Below are 17,196 nucleotides of genomic sequence, written 5' to 3'. Positions count from 1 at the left end.
TGTCCATGTGTAGATTCACCTTTTGGGTCATTGAAAAAGAGTCTTTTGGGGCAGCTAGGTGGTGCAGTGGATAGAGCATCGGCCCTGGAGTCAGGAGTACCTGAGTTCAAATCCGGCTTCAGACACTTAACACTTACTAGCTGTGTGACCCTGGGCAAGTCACTTAACCCCAATTGCCTCACTAAAAAAAAAAAAAAAGAAGAGAAAAGAAAAAAAGAAAAAGAGTCTTTGCTATAACCAGGGAGTTACCTTGACAAAGTCTGCCCTGTTTCATTTTATGCTCCAAGAACAAATTTGACTGTTAATTGCAATTTTAAAATTTCCTACTTTACCATTTAATCTTTTATGATAAATGTGACATGTTTTGGGGGTGTTATTTCTAGAAGATGTTGTAGTTTTTCATAGAACCAATCAACTTTGGCCTCTTTGGCATAAGTGGATGGACCTAGACTTGTATTATTGTGATGTTAAACAGTTTGCTTTGGATTCAGATGGATCATTCTTTCATTTTTGAGATTATACCCCAACACTTCTTTTTTCTTCACCCTTTTATTGACTATATGGCTACTCCATTTCTTTTTTTTTTTTTTTTTTTTTTTGCGGGGCAATGGGGGTGAAGTGACTTGCCCAGGGTCACACAGCTAGTAAGTGTCAAGTGTCTGAGGCTGGATTTGAACTCAGGTACTCCTGAATCCAGGGCCAGCGTTTTAACCACTGCTCCATCTAGCTGCCCCCAACTCCATTTCTTCTAAAGGATTCTTGCCCACAGTAGTCTATGTAGTGATCACCAGAATTAAATCCACCTGTTCCCATCCATCCGCGTTCACTGACATCCAAGATGTTGATGTTTAATCTTTTCGTCTCCTGTTTGACCACATGCAGCTTGGCTCATAGATCTCACACTCCAGGTTCCAGTGCAATATGAATCTTTACAGATTCAGTCGGACTTCCTTTTACCACCAAATGCGTCTGCAGCTGAACTTCCTTTTGGCTTCTGCCCATTCTTTCTGGAGATACTCATTGCTGTCCTCTGCTCTTCCCCAGCAGTGTGTTGGACACCTTCTGACCTAAGGGGCTCATTTTCTTTTTTTCTTTTTTCTTTAATTTTTTTTATTTAGAATTTTTATTTTCCCAAATTAAATGTAAAAACAAATTTTGACATCAATTTTTAAAAACTTGTTCTAAATTCTCTTCCTTCCTCCCCCCCCAAGAACTCAAGCAATTCAATATAAGTTATACATGAGTAGTCATGCAAAACATTTCCACATTAGCCAGGTTGTGAAAGAAAACAGACAAAAACAAAACTTCAGATAAAGGAACTAACAAAAAAATTTATGCTTTAATCTGTATTCAGATACCATCAGTTCTTTTTCTGTAGATGGACTGCATTTTTCATAAGACCTTCAGAGTTGTCTTGGATCACTGCATTGCTAAAAACAACTGAGTCATTCACAGCAGATCATCTTACACTATTGCTATTATTTTGTATACAGTACATTTCACTCTGCATCAGCTCATGCAGGTCTTTCAAGGTTTTTCTGATAGCATCCTGCTCTCATCTTTTTTTTTCATAGTAAACTACATTTATATAGTACTTTAAAGAGAGATTTCCTTACAATAAACCCATGAGGTTGATTCTTGCAACAACAGTAATAGATGACATTTATATAGTACCTTATACCTGACAAAGAATTCTCTTCACAATAGGAAGGGCTCATCTTCTGGTGTCATCTGTTTACCATTTTAGTCCATGGGGTTTTCTTGGCAAAGGTAGTGGATTGATTTGCCATTTCCTTCTCCAGTGGACCACCTTTTGTCTGAACTCTCCACCATGCGCTGTCTGTCTTGGGTAACCCTGCATGGAGGTTATGGTTTCCTTGAGCTATGCAAGCAAGCTACCCCCCCCCTCGCCCCCGCCATGACAAGGCAGGATCTGGGATGGGGGTGGGGAATGCCCTCCTCTCTTCTACCTACAAGAATCCCTCATTTCCTTTTGATGTGAGTCTCTCCCTCCTCCCTCCAGTTATTGGCTCCGTTTTTGCTCTGAAATTACTTTCACTTACTTTGTGCATATTGTGAATTTATTGATCATCTTTGCCTCTCTAGACTCCATGCCCAGGACAGTGACTGGCCTGTAGTGTCAAAATGTGGGCTGCCCAAGGCCAGGGGCTATTTCATTTTGGCTTCTGTACCCTGCATTTCTTGGCATACTGCTTGGAGTAGAGTAGACATTTAATAAATGATTATTGAATGAATAAACATGGGTTTCCTCTGGCGAATTATATTAGCACCATGAAGACATTGGTGCCTAATGGATTCCATTTTTTTCTGGATTCCATTTTTAAAACCATATGGATTGCCAGGGACAAACCCACAGACATCTTAATGCTGAATCTGCTCCTGCATACATAAGTAGAGTATAATTATCGTCTATGCCATCCATATGGAAGCACACCCGGAGATTACATGGTAGGAGACTGTATGGGCCATATATTTACCCCCATAAGAAATGCTCCCTCTTCTAATAATAGGCCCATGGAGATGTCATTGAAAAATGTCTTCTGATCTCTAGCCTCAAAGAAGTCACCCTCCTTCTTCCACATGGTCTAGTTTATTTGAAGCTTCTAAGTGGCCAGGTGGGTGTTTCAGTCAGTAGTTTGGGTGTGGCGGACAGAGGAGGCAGTCCTGATTAAGCATTCAGTCATCCTTCCCATTCCTTATTCTAGGGAAAATAGAAGGGGATTTTTCTGGAAGATAACATATGGACCACAGAATTTCTCAGAGAACATCTGCTAAGTTATGGAGGGGCTATGGTCTAGGGTGGAGGTGGGAATGTCCTCACCAAACAAATTACAGATCTTTGAAGATCTGTCAGAATACTAAAATATGAGGGCTAAGTTGGAAATGGTCAGGACTTGGAGCAGGAGCGACCAACCTGTGGTCCTACGGCCATGTGAAGGATGAGGAAAATAATGGTCCCCACAAGTTGGGGTGGGAGATAGTATCATATGCTTTGAAAAAGTTAAAATGATGTCATAACAATGAGACCCATGAAATCTCTGTGGCCAAGCCAGTAGGCCCTTTGGGCTTCGCTCCTGTGGCCCTGGATCCTGACAGTGGAACTTTCTTGGCCAGAGCCAGGCTTCCATATCATTTCCCAAACCACGATGCTCTTCATACTCTCCCTCCCCTTTTAACTCTCTTTTATGTGCTGTCTTCCCCCATTAACATTAACATCTTTCTTCCTTCCCTCTTTCTTTCTTTCTTTCTTTCTTTCTTTCTTTCTTTCTTTCTTTCTTTCTTTCTTTCTTTCTTTCTTTCTTTTTCTTCCTTCCTTCCTTCCTTCCTTCCTTCCTTCCTTCCTTCCTTTCTTTCTTTTTCTTTCTTTGTGGGTCAATGAGGGTTAAGTGACTTGCTCAGGGTCACACAGCTACTAAGTGTCACGTGTCTGAGGTCAGATTTGAACTCAGGTCCTCCTGAATCCAGGGCCAGTGCTTTATCCAGTGCACCACCTAGCTACCCCGAATTTGTATTTCAATGTAAATTTTTTTGTATCAATTCATTCATTCTAGTCTTAAAATGTAAGCTCTTCAAGGGCAAGGACTGTCTTGCCTGCTTGTTTTGGCATCCCCAGCACTTAGGACTGTGCCTGGTACATACTTAATAAATGCCTAATTGGTCATCATTCATTCACATTGTTGTTAAAGCGTATGGACAGTCATGAGAAGTAAACCCCCATTTTAAAGGCAAGGAAACTGAGTTCAGATGACTTGCCACAGCCAGTAAATGTGACCACTTCTCGGGTACGTTCCAGAGAGAATTAGTTTTCAGGTATGGTTTGGGTGAGGCGGAGGCCGAAGTCTCTCCCAAGTCCAGAATTCTGTTGATCCTGTACTTCTAATCCCTCTTTTGTGTTATGGGCTTTCAAATACTTCATCTCTACCTATATGATCCTATAGCCTCTAGGAGGGCAGATTTCATCCCTCCAACTCTTAGGGGCACCACACTATCTAAGGCTTAGAAGAGACGTCTGCAGTGCTTCGGTTTAACCCATACTTGAGAGGAATTCCCCCTAGAGCATGCTGGGAAAGGAGTCCTCCAGCCTCTGCCTGGGTGGCGGGGGAGCCCACCACCTTATTCTTCAGGATAAAGGGTCCCCCAGTAAGCCCCCCACTCTCCTAAGGTTTTGCAAGCAGCCATCGATCTTAACAGTCTTGGGGAAGGAAAGGAGAAGGGGCCCAGTGTGGGAGAAGAAGGTATATTCCAGGATGGAAGATTCTCTTTGACCAGACTATTTGTCTGGAGGTCTGGCCTGGACTCTGTTTAGACAGTGAAATATAAACGGATTTCTCTCTGGTCCTCCCAGCTGGTAAACAGGAGAACAGAAGCCCACCTCTGAATGAGGCAGACGTTTTTAGGCCCTGAGTCCGAGCCAAGGTCTTGGTCTGCTCTAGGGAGAAGCTCAAGTAGACTCCCTGAAAGCCGCTCCGCCTGTGGACACCACAAAATGATTGTTCTCGGGGCATCTGATGCTCGGATATGTCTTCCACAGAAACTCAGCTGACCTGGGAACTGCCACCTGATGCCAGCAGGCAGTCAAGATTAGCATTCTCAGGTAGCATGTTCAGTCCTGAAAACATGGAAGGAAAAGGCACCTCTTCCCCCCCTGCCCCAGAAAGTCAGCCCTCAGAGGTCAACATGTCTAAGGAGAAGAGATGATTGGATAGAGAGCCTGGAAAGGACTTTTGAGATCATTCAGGCGAACCTTTCAGCTGAAAGGACCCAAGAGGCTTAGCGCCCAAGGCTTGAAGGAGCCTATTTGAAAACAGGGGAGGGGCTGCCAAAAATCGCACTTTAAGATTGTGTTCTCTTGAACCTTCAGCACCTAGGTGGGGCCTGGGGTCAGGAAGATTCCCCTTTGTGATTTCAAATCCGGCTTCAGACATTGACTATCTGTGTGACCCTAGACAAGTCACTTAATGCTGTTTGCCTCAGTTTCCCCATGTACCATGAGCTGGAGAAGGAAATGGCAAACCACTCTGGTATCTTTGCCAAGAAAACTCCAAATGGGGTCACAGAGAGTCGGATGTGACTGGACAACAAAAATAACAAAACTCTTGGACCTGACTCTCTAAAATAGCTGAATATATATATATATATATATATATATATATATATATATATATATATATATATATATAGTGGCTTCCCCTCAAAAAAGCTTATATAATTAATAGGGGCAAACCCATATTGCACATATTTTTGGGAACTCATATTTTTGTCAGGGCAGGGCACTCAGCTTGTGTTTCATCTGACTTTTAAGGTCACTGGCCCCAGGGTGGGGATGCCTGTCCTCCCACACCAGGCACCCAAGGGCCAGAGATCTGGACTGGAAGGATTGTGGTTGGAAGCAGGGGGTCAGAGCTCAGATCTGAGCCCTGCTGATTGCCAGCCAGCAGGCAGAGGACAGGCCTACAATGATCCCCCTCCTTTAAAAGGTCTTTTCCTTCATGTCTTATGTTCATATTGAGCCTTTGAGCTTACAGAGACCTTTCCAAAACTCATCTTTGTGGATCTCTGCTGTGAGAATTACATTGGCTAGGGAATATTAGACCCATTTTACAGTTGAGGAAAACGCAAGGTAAGATAAGTAAAATGACTTGTCCGGGGTCACACCACTAGTCAGGGGCAAGTAGCATTGAGACTTGAACTCAGGTTGCCAGGGTCCTGGGCTCAGAATCACAGAGGGGCCTCAGTCAGAGGCTATCTAATCCAAGGCACAAGAGGACAAGACTCTTCTCTGTAGCATCCCTGATAAGAGGCTGGTCCAGTCTCTGCTCGAAGACCAGCATGGGATAATGGATAGAGCACTTGACTTGGAAATCAAGAAGACCTGAGTTCAAATCTTGCCTCAGACACTTCCAGCTGTGCAGCTCTGGGCAAATTGATGAACCTCTCTGCCCCTCAGTTTCTTCATATGTAAAATTAGGGGGGCTGAACTTGGCCTCTCAGGTCCTTTCTAGCTCTGTCTCTACCATCCCATGGGGATGCCTTGAGTGTTGGTGGGGGCTGAGTTTTCTCCTTCTCTCCCCTAGGCACTACCACAGCATGGAAGTCTTTACGCACTATGACCTGCTGAATCTCAATGGGACCAAGGTAGCCGAAGGTCACAAAGCCAGCTTCTGCCTGGAAGACACCGAGTGTGAAGGAGGTGGGCTCCCTTCCAGCCAAGGATGAGGGGAGGGGGGACGGACCTGGCTTCCAGGTAATGACCCCCCACCATGCCTAAGAAAAGGCCCCTCATGCTGCTTTTGCCTGTGCCAGATGGAGCTTCACAGGTTTTTAGAGTTGGAAAGGGTCTCAGTGGTCACTTAATCTAAGCCACAACTGACTGTGACATCCCCAAAGAGTGGCCATCCAGGCTCCATTCAAAGACCTTTAGTGATGGGGAACTCACTACCTACTCTCTTGGCCCATTATGCTCTCAGACAGATCTAAGCTAAACCCACCTCTCTTCATCTTCCTCCCACGGCTCCCAGTTCTACCCTTTGGACCAAGCAGTACAAAATGAAAGGCAGTTTGGGCTGGATGTGGGGGAAAGCTTTCACTGAAAACTAACCTTGTGTGGGGAGGGCTGTCTCAGAAGGCAGGGGGGCTTGAAGCCAAGGCTGGAGGACCACTCTTTAGCAGTGCTGTCAAGGGAGTCCCAGATGAGGCGCAGATTGGGCACCAGCATCCCTCACAACTCCAGAATGGCGGCCCTTGGTCACTCAATCCATGGGCTGGTGTTTGCAGAGAGGCTGCGTGAGGCCTGGGGGATCAAGGCTCCCTTGGTCCCTGCTCTCAGAGATCTTTTAGTCTAGAGAAACAAAACGTTCTCATACAACAAAGATAAACAGCCACGTTAGACCAGAGGGAGGGATGTCACGGCATGTGGGCTTACGTGACATGGTCTGAGGGCAAGAAGTGTGGAGGAGCTGAGGTCACTGTGGCCACAGCTATTGGGCAAGACCCTGTGAAGGATTTGGGGGTTGGGCTGGGCCTGGAATGACCGGAAGGATCTGGCTCTGCTGAGAGAACCAAGCTGGGACTTCTGAGCTGCTGATCTACATGTCACTGGTTATACTCTGTAATTGATACTTACTTGTTAAAAGGGTTAGATTCCAGCTAATTGTGCCTGAGTGTGTGTGTGTGTGTGTGTGTGTGTGTGTGTGTGTGTGTGTGTGTGTGTGTGTGTGTGAGAGAGAGAGAGAGAGAGAGAGAGAGAGAGAGAGAGAGAGAGAGAGAGAGAGGGAGACAGATGAGGGGAGAGAGAAAAAGAAAAAGACAGATGGGCAGAGAGAGAGAGAGGGGGGCAGGGAGAAACAGAGACAGGGAGACAGAGAAACACACAGAAAGATAAACAGAGATAGAAAGACAGGACCGAAAGAAAGAGAAAGGAGGGGAGAGAGAGCAAGAAAGGAAAAGACAGAGAGATAGGCAGAGAGAAAGAGAAAAAAGAGAGCCAGGGACAGACAAAGACAAAGAGAGATAGAGAAAGGAGGGAAATAAAGAGAGAGGAATAGGGAGAGAAACAGAGACAGAGACAGAGATAGAGACATAAAGAAAGAGACAAGAGATGGAGAGAAGGGAAAGAGAGGAACAGAGAGAAACACACAGAGAGGCAGAGACAGAGACAGAGCGAGAGAGACAGAGATAGAGAGAGGAGAGGGGAGAGAGAAGCAGAGAGACACAGAGACAGACAGACAGACAGAGACAGTGAGACAGAGATAGAGAGAAAGTGACTCTGGGGTGAGTCGGCCAGGGAACATCACTGCCGAAGCAGCCAGGTGTGGCTAGCAGCATGGGTGGATGACTGCACCTCAGGGAAAGGAGTTAGCAAGGAGGACGACACAGTCCCTCCTGTCTCTGCCCCTTTCTCTAGAAATCCAGAAGAATTATGAGTGCGCCAACTTCGGCGAGCAGGGCATCACTCTCGGCTGCTGGGACATCTACCGCCACGACATTGACTGCCAGTGGGTTGACATCACTGATGTGCCCCCCGGGGACTATCTGTTCCAGGTACGGCTTCAGGAGCTCCCCTCCCTCTCCCAGTCCAGAAAAGCAGCTGGCTTGGGGAGGGAGAGAGGAGGAGCTGGTCATTTCCCTCTTGCCACAGCCTGCCCTGATGTCCCATCTATCCCCTGCCAACTGCCCAGGCTAAGTCTCCAGGCAGCCCCTACCCCCCCCCCCAGCAGCCTTGGTCTCCTGAGATTCTGGCCCTCCCCCACAACCTGAGCATGTCCAAGCAACGTGACTGCCCTCACTCTCAGCACCTCATCTTGCAAACAGTGTGAATGGTAGTTGTTCTGCTCACCTCACAAAGCTGTTCTGAGGCTCCATTGAAATCAGGAGAGGCGTGGGGATGCCTGTCACGGGCAGAGTTTGTTCCCTTCTGCTAATGCAACTCAGCATCTTCTCTGCAACTCATAGTCTTAGGGCACTGAGAGCCCAGTTAAGTGACTTGTCCAGGAACACACAGCCAGTGTGTGTCAGAGGTGACACTTGAACGCAGATCTTCCCAGTGCCGGGGCCAGCTCTATCCATTCTGCATGGGTGTCAGGCTCAAATAGAAACCTAAAAAATGACTTTGAAAACCACAGGTAGACCCGATCTCTGTTGTATCGCACTTTTACTTATTTTCTTAAACATTTCCTGATTACATTTTAATCTGTTTGGGTTGCGCTCTGGGCTGTTTTCAGGGGCCACTGGTTTGACATTTGTGTTCTTACCATGCCCTCTCTCATATGATCTTATGATACAAAGATGAAGAAAAGAATCCCTACCCTCGGGGAGTTTATAATCCACTTGAGAGGATAAATTGAGACAAATATAAGCCAAGCACTGAGTACCTGTTCTTCTTCAGTCGTGTCCTACTCTTTGTGACTCTTTTTGGAGTTTCCTTGACATTTCCTTCTCCAGATCATTTTTCAGATGAAGAGACTGAGGCAAATGGGGTTAAGTGACTTGCCCAGGGTCACACTACTAGGAAGTATCTGAGTCAGGTCTTTAGGATTCCAGGTCTTATACTCCATCTACTGCACCACCTAGCTATCTTGGTGAGGTCAAAAAAGAGATTGGAGGAGACAGTGGTCACTGCTCACTGGAGATTAGCCAGGCTTTGTCCTAAAGGTGACAGATGAATTGGGCCTTGATGACCTCTGGATGACCTGCTAAGGCTGCATCTCTATGGTTCCTGTCTTCAGGCAAAGATGAGAAGCCTGGCCAGGGGTGGGGTGTAACCCCACAAAAGGCATGGGCTTGGGAGAGAAGATGAGTCTAGGCAAAGGCAGCCGGTCCAGCCTGTGCTGGCTGGTGGGAGTTACCCTGAGAGGCTGCTCCCCACTGGGCAGGCCGGCCACATTCCTCCACCTCTGTAGACGTGTCTCTCTGAGCCTTTCTCCTCTTCCCTTGCCCAGCCGGGTGGCACGGTGGGTAACCAGGAATGTGCAATCCAGCTTTGACACTATTCCAAGGAATTCGGCCAGCCCAGGGCCCAGCCCCGTCCCCCACCCTGCCAATAGATCTCAACACCTGTGGAGAAGTGACCACAAGGGGAGGGCAGGAATGAGCCAGCCTGGTACTTCTGTTCAGGCTCAGCCAGAACCACAGACTTAGAGAGGGAAGGGCCCATCAAACATCCGAGGTGCCATGTTAATATTTAACAAGTCAGCATCAAGGTAAGAGCATCCGCCCATCCACACATGATGTGCAAAATGTAATCATGCATATGCATCTCACTAGACTTTTACTTAATTTTTCCAATGAACAAAAAAATCCATTTTCTTTCCTTCCCACCTACCTCTCCCCATTGGGGAAAAAAGAAAGGAAGGAAGGAAGGAAGGAAGGAAGGAAGGAAGGAAGGAAGGAAGGAAGGAAGGAAGGAAGGAAGGAAGGAAGGAAGGAAGGAAGAAAGAAAGAAAGAAAGAAAGAAAGAAAGAAAGAAAGAAAGAAAGAAAGAAAGAAAGAAAGAAAGGAAGGAAGGAAGGAAGGAAGGAAGGAAGGAAGGAAGGAAGGAAGAAAGAAAGGAAGAAAGAAAGAAAGAAAGAAAAACAGGGGCAGCTAGGTGGTGCAGTGGATAGAGCACCGGCCCTGGATTCAGGAGGACCTGAGTTCAAATTTGACATCAGACACTTGACACTTACTAGCTGTGTGACCCTGGGCAAGTCACTTAACACCAATTGCCTCACCAAAAAAAAAGAAAAGAAAGAAAGAAAGAACAACAAACCTCTGTAATAAATATGCATAATTGAGCCAAACAAATGCCTGGATTGGCCAAATCCAGAAAAGTATGTGTCCTTCCACTCCTTTCTCTCTGAGGTGGGGGCAGGTTTCATCCTAGAACTGGGATTGGTCTTGAGCATCCATGAGTTCCAAAGTCTTTCAAAGGTCTTTACTGTGTATGTGCATGTGAGTGTATATGAGTGTGCGCATGTGCTTGTGAGTGTGGAGTTTCCTCGAGTGGGAGCATTCTATAACAATGAAATCACAGATCAAGGGCCTACCCCTATTATACTTAACACATATAAGTAGCAGTCTGGATTTGAACCCAGAACTTCAGAGTTCAAATCTGGTTTTCTGCCTCTTATTTACTAGTTGTGAAAATATGGGCAAGTCACTTCACCTCTCCCAGCCTCTGTTTCTTCCTCTATAAAATAGGAACCCACTTCTTGTTGTTGTGAAGATCAGATGAGAAAATATTTATAAAGAACTAGACATGCCTTCAAGTTCTATAGAAATGTGAATTATCTGTCCTTTTTTCTGAGGAAGAAACTGAGGCACCAGGACTTATGAGGGGGTCACACACTTTGTATGTGGCAGAATGGGGATTAGAACCCGGGCTGCTAACTTCCTGTCTAACATTCTTTCCTTTGTATCACCTGAGAAGGTAGAAGGCCAGCAGGACAGAGGAGAATGGGGTGCATTGTGCCCACTCCTGCAAACGTCTCCCAGACATTTCCCCTTTGGTGTGTGTGTGTTTAAACAGAGCCGATGAGGTGCCAGGTTATGAATGAATATTCCAAAGTGACTTCAGTGGGCAGGTTTGTGTTGGCTATTTCCAGGGTAAACCTCTGTGGTGTTTCAGAGGGGCAAGGGTGGGGGGAAGCGACGGTGGAAAAACCGTGGTAGGAAAGTGGGGCATTCATAAGTCAGGACACTCATCTCCTCTGCCAAAGGGAGAGGGCTGAGCTCAGAGGGACCAGGGAGCCTGATGCCCACTTGATGAGGCCATCAGAACCGCACCCTGAGGGTTGGGCCGGCAGCACCCAGCAGAAGGCCCATTGCCCCCCGGCTGAGGAAGCAGAACTGGTGACCCTGGAGGGCTCTGAAGCCAACCACGGGCCGGCCCAGCCTTGGTCAACCCACTTCTATGCTGAACCCAGCAGTCTGGCTCAGGGTTGGGAGGGTGGGACCCAGCCTAGGGATAAAAGAGGCCGCAGACGGCCTGGCAGGGAAGGGAATCTCAGAGGCAGCCTCCAGCCTCTTCCCCAGCAGGCTGGTGCAATGGGGAGTGGGGAGGTGTCCCCGCCCAGGGCTCAGCTTTTAATGATCATGGTTAGTATGCCATACTGTTAATGATGATGGTGGTGGTGGTGGTGACCATCATCATCCTCCAGGGAATTTCCTCACCTGGGAATTCCTTGTGACAATGAAACCACAGATTTAGTCGTCGTCAACAACAACCCTTAATTTTATCACTATTATTGTCTGCGACAGCCAGGTGGCACAGTGGATGGAGCACTGGTCCTGAAGTTGGGAGGACCTGAGTCCAAATCCGACCTCAGCCACTTACTAGCTGTGTGACCCTGGGCAAGTCACTTAACCCTCGTTGCTTTAAACATCTGGGGCCATCTTCAGCTGTCCTGATATATATCTTGCCACTGGAGCCAGATGGCTCTGGAGGAGAGAATGAGGCTGGTGACCTTGTACAGCCCTGCCTCACTTAAATCCCATTCACTGCAAGTCATGACATCACCCCGATGTCATAGTCCTCTTAGGGAAAGAGCCTCTCCACCTCATGTCAGTCCTCTCCAATGTCCAGAAAAAAGCCTTCCCGTTTCTAAACCCATGCCCCGTCCCTGCTCTACTAAGTTTCTGTCACCTGCAGGCTCCCCTTAGTCCTCAGTCCATTTTGTAGAGCAGAAATGGCTGCCAGGCCACCAGGCTCCCCCTACCTTGTCAAGTGACCTGCCCCGCCTACTTCATTTCCAAAATCTCAGAGGCCAATCAGGGCAGCCCTAACCCAAACATATATAGTATACCCAGATTCATTCATTCAACAAACATTTAAATACCTAGTGTGTTCTGTGAGAGACACTGGAGGAGATGCAAGAGGGGCAAGTTCTTTCTGATGGTGTCCTCAGGCATGACCCCCACTGAAGAAAATAGTTTATAAGAGCCATAGGATTAATTTTTTTAAATTAATTTGATTTGCCCATTAACATGCATTTATTTTCTTTTTAAATGTTTATTTCATTAAATATTTTCCAATTATATGTAAAAATTTAACATTCATTTTTTAAAATTTTGAGTTTTAAATTCTCTTCCTTCCTCCCACTCCTCTTCCACCCATTGAGAAGGCAAGCAATATGATAACGATTATACATGTGAAATCATGCAAAATACATTTCTATATTATCCATTATGCATTCATTTTCAGCTTTCCCCACTTCCCAACCCTAAATGAACAAAAAGATGGCAAAGCAAAACCTTCCTAGCAAATATGTACAGCCAAGCAAAACAGATTTCCTTCTCGGCCACGTCCAAGAGTCCAGATTTTATTCTGCCCCCAGTCCATCTCCTCTCAGTCAGGAGGTGGATGGACATCATCCTTTATCATCAGTCCTCTGGAATCAGGATAGGCCATTGCATCGATCAGGGTTGACACTGTAGAAATTATTTTTCTGGTTCTTCTGACTTCAACCTGCATCAGTTCATGTGAGTCTTCTCAGGTTTCTCTGAAAACAACCCCTTCATCATTTCTTTCTGTACAGTAGTATTCCATTCCCTCCATATCCCCTAACTTGTTCCTCCACTCCTCAGGTGATAGATAACAGGCACCCTCTCCACAGAAAAAAGAGCTGCTCTAAATATTTTTACACACATGGGTCCTTCTTGGATCTTTCTGGGCCTACTCATTGGTACAAAGGTCATCCCTCCTTCCCTTCCCCTCCCGGTTCCCTGAGCCAGCAAGCAATCTGATATAGGCCGTACCTGTTCAATTATGCAAAACATTTCCATGCCAGTAATTTTGTACAAGAAGACTCCAACAAACAAAGAGGATGAAAGTGAAAAATATTATGCTCCAGTCATAATTAATAGTTAGCATTTATATAGCACTTTGAGATTTGCATATGTACATTTGTTATCTCATTTGATTTTTACAACAACCCTGGGAGGGAGGTACCATTATTCTCATTTTACTGAAGAAGAAACTGAAGCAGATTCAGTGAATTGCCCAGGATCACACCCTAATAAGTGTGTGAGGATAGATTTGAACTCAGGACGTGCTAGTTCCAGGTGGGCAGCGTTCTATCCACTGTACTCTCTAGCAGAAAAATGAAGGGGTTGGTCTAGACTTCTGAGGTTCTTTCCAGCTCTGGATCTGTGATCCAGGGAGGGTTAAAGAAAACCTGAGAACTGCCTTCAAGTATCTGGAAACTCACCAGGGACTGGAGGGATCAGACTCTTTTCTGCTCAGTGCTGAAGGGCAGAATTGGGAGCAGAGATGAGAAGTTTGGGAGATGATGTCCCAGAGAACTTCTCAAACGAGAGCTGTCCCAGTGTGAGGGAGGCCCCTCACTGTAGGAGGTGGGGGCTCCACCTCACAGTCAAGGTCAAGCAGAAGGCAGACAGCCACATGTTGGGGACTTTGTAGGGGAGAATCTCCGTTAGGTCCAAGGCCAAAGTCTTACAGGCATGATGTGAAGGCACACCCCTTCTCAGCATCTGAGCATTGTTAGACCATGAGTTGGAAGTGACCTCAGAGACCTCATTTTACATGAAGAAACTGAGGCTCCAGAGAGATGAGACGGCTGGTGCCCAAGGGCACACAGTGAGTGGCAGGGCCAGGAATCCAAGGGAGGGTATTTGATCCCAGAGCCAAAGCCTCCCCGACCAGCCAAGTGTGGCCCCCTCCCCTAAATGAGGTTCCATTTCCAGGAGCCTGGGGCTGGTTGCAGCCTTTAAAAGTACATCCCAGCGGCTCCCAGGCCCAGAGATCTTGAGAAAATCCAGTGTGTTCAAGCCCATGCCTCCCAGAGCATGGTGGACAGAGGTCCCAGAACAGTTGACTGCTGAGCCTGGAATCAGGAAGACCTGAGTCCAGGAGGGACCTTAGAATCTGATCCAACATTCTAATTTTATAGAGGATGAAAATTCCCTAGAGAAGGAAAGGGACTTATCCAAGGTCACCTAGCTCATTAAGCTGGAGGCCTGGTCTTCTGACTCTCACATTCCAGATGTTGCTTGACTCGATTTCCCTCTCCCTCTTCCCAGATCATCATTAACCCCAACTACGAAGTGGCTGAGTCAGACTACAGCAACAACATCATGAAGTGCCGGACCCGCTATGACGGGCACCGCATCTGGATGTACAACTGTCACATAGGTGAGTCCAGGGCGCAGGCTGGGAGGCAAGGGGGCAAGGACACAGAAGCCCCTGGAGCTCCCTCCACATCTCCTCCCTGCACCTCTTCCTAGCTCTGAAAAGCCCACGCAGGTGGTCTACTTCCTCAGGGAGCCAAGGTCATTCTGTCGCTTTTGGTAGTGGGCTCAGGCCCCACGCCAACCTCCCTCTCTGGGATGGGGAAGGAAGCTACAGATGCCAGGCCCAGGCCGAGGCCGCGTTTTCACGCCCAGCCTTGGCCGGCAGAAGGAGGGCACACAGAACTGACCCCAGAGCTATTTAAAGGGCTGGGCAGAGGCCACCCAGCTCAGTGTGCTTGTGACCACAAAATTGTAGGAGTTCAGTTTAACAACCAGTTTGTTGCATGTTGTCTGGCCCACTTGGCAGCCCTGTGTGTCAAGCTGTCTTTCTGATGTGAACTGAGGAGTGGGGAGCTATTATTGCTTAGCCAGCCTTCCTTTCTAGGGTATATCCAATTCAATTGAATGAATATTTATTAAACACCTACTGGGCGCTTCCTTCCCTACACTCTTCCTTTTTCAAGCGCTCATGTAGTCTCTCCTTTAAGTGTTCCTAAAAGTTTTTTTTGGGGGGGGGAGGAGGGAGAGGGTGAGCTTTTCTCCTTCCCAAATCAACCATTTCTCTATCTTCCCTTACCCGCCTCTCTCCCCTCCCCCAACAGGTGGCTCATACAGTGAAGAAACAGAGAATAAATTTAATCACTTCAGAGGACTCTCAAATAACCTGCTCCCCACTCAGTGAAGAGTCAGCCTTGGACCCCCTGGACCCCGTGCCCTAGGGCCTCACTGCACTGGTCTCCCTGGGACCTTCCCTAACCACTGCACAGCACAGCTCAGATGGATCCCCCATACTCCCTCTTTTTTTTTTTTTTTTTTGGTGAGGCAGTTGGGGTTAAGTGACTTGCCTAGGGTCACACAGCTAGTAAGTGTCAAGGGTTTGAGGTCGGATATGAACTCAGGTCCTCCTGAGTTCAGGGCCGGTGCTCTATCCACTGTGCCACTTAGCTGCCCCACATACTCCCTCTTTTGACTCCCCGACAATTGCCTTGGGTTCCTGCGGTGGGGCCCAGGACCTGCCTTGGCCTGGTGTAGTAGGCTCAAGACCAGGAAGGGACCTTAGAGACCTAGCCCAGACCCCTCATTTTCTAAATGGAACAACTAGCCCAGAGAGGGGAAGGCACTCACCCAAGGTCACACAGCCTGTGTTCTGATTCAGTTCTTTCCACTAAACTATGTTTTCTCCTGCCCAAAACATATCTGATATTTGAACCCTTTTCTTCTCTACCTCCCCTGGTACATGAGAGTTAGGGGGACACAACAGGGCAACTGCCACAGAGACACGCAGCACTCGGGGTTCAGGGGAGGGCAGGGCAGCACCCACCACGATGCAGAGGAAAATGGTCATCCTTACCCTAGTGAGCTGATCCTGCCTTACAGCCCCAGGTGTGCAGCTGCCCCCTCAGGATAGAAACCCAGCTAGCCAAAGCAGGCAGGGGCACTATCTAAGGAGCCCAAGGCCTCAGTTTCCTTGAGACTTTGTGACTCCAGATGCTCCCCGGCCTTCCCTTCATATCTCTTGTCAGACAGAGATTAGTGACCTCTTGGTATAGACCTCCAGCTCCCCAGGGCCACGATTTGAAGCTAGTGCCCTCCCCTTCCCCAGCCAGCTACCCTTTGGTGGAAATCCATCAAGAGAGTAGGCAGCCTGCTTCCCCTAAGCTCTTTCCAAAGCATCTTCTTAATCTCCCAGTCTCTATGCTGCTACATCCCCAGATATCCCATGCTAGAGGTTTAGCCAAAGCAATGCATGCCTGTGTCTTCAGCTCCAAAATCAAGTCTGTGTGGGCCTCCATTTGCAAATCACCGTCCACGACTGGGAAATTCTCTTCCCATTGCAATCCATGCAGCCCAGAGCTATGTATATATTTCAGGAAACCCCTGGTGGGGCAGTCACTGAAAAAAGCTTCCCTTTATTGCCTTCAAGTCAGAGGCAGCCTGCAGGGTTATAGTGGTGCTCACGCTCCCCCTCATCCTCCAGTCTGGTTGATTTCACCCAGGCTAGTCCTCCAGAGTCTGGTTGATTTCATCCAGAATGGATCCAGTGACTTCTCACTCCACTCAGCCTTCCATCTTTCCCACCACTCGCTGGTGCTACCTGTATATGTTTCATATCAGGGGACTGGGAGAGCATGTGCTTTTTTTTTTTTTTCTATTTTAAGGATACCAGTTTTACATTGTATTTGCATGTTATGTCCCAAACCAAATGTAATGATATTTAATGTGGGCATCTGGGCCCTTGGAAGCACAGCCATACAGAAGAAACTGAAGCCAAACCCACCTGTGTAAGCGCCATTGCTGCCCTCACCACATCACTACCACCACCATCGTCATCCTGCTGGGCCAACCTGAATGATTGGTGCTATAAACAAGTTCCTGGGTGGGAGGACACTCACCAGGTGCTGCAGGTCATCACAGATGTTTACATATACTTGAATCACAGGTGTTTGT

The 17,196-nt window shown here is 47.3% G+C and overlaps 1 protein-coding gene across 1 annotated transcript in view; it reads left to right on the top strand.

Annotated features, from left to right (window-relative positions):
• The window catches only part of LOXL2 (lysyl oxidase like 2), a 124,049-nt gene extending 106,853 nt beyond the window's left edge, over positions 1-17,196 (top strand). Inside the window, exons 10-13 of the mRNA XM_043986445.1 lie at positions 6,096-6,211; positions 7,925-8,061; positions 14,539-14,650; positions 15,351-17,196. Of these exons, the coding sequence (XP_043842380.1) occupies positions 6,096-6,211; positions 7,925-8,061; positions 14,539-14,650; positions 15,351-15,430 (445 nt within the window). The 3' untranslated portion in view covers positions 15,431-17,196. The remainder of the gene's footprint in view (positions 1-6,095; positions 6,212-7,924; positions 8,062-14,538; positions 14,651-15,350) is intronic.

Source organism: Dromiciops gliroides, chromosome 2 (genome assembly GCF_019393635.1).
Source record: "Dromiciops gliroides isolate mDroGli1 chromosome 2, mDroGli1.pri, whole genome shotgun sequence".
NCBI lineage: Eukaryota > Metazoa > Chordata > Mammalia > Microbiotheria > Microbiotheriidae > Dromiciops > Dromiciops gliroides.
The sequence above is the reverse complement of the archived record's forward strand: the minus strand, read 5'-3'. Positions and strand labels throughout refer to the sequence as shown.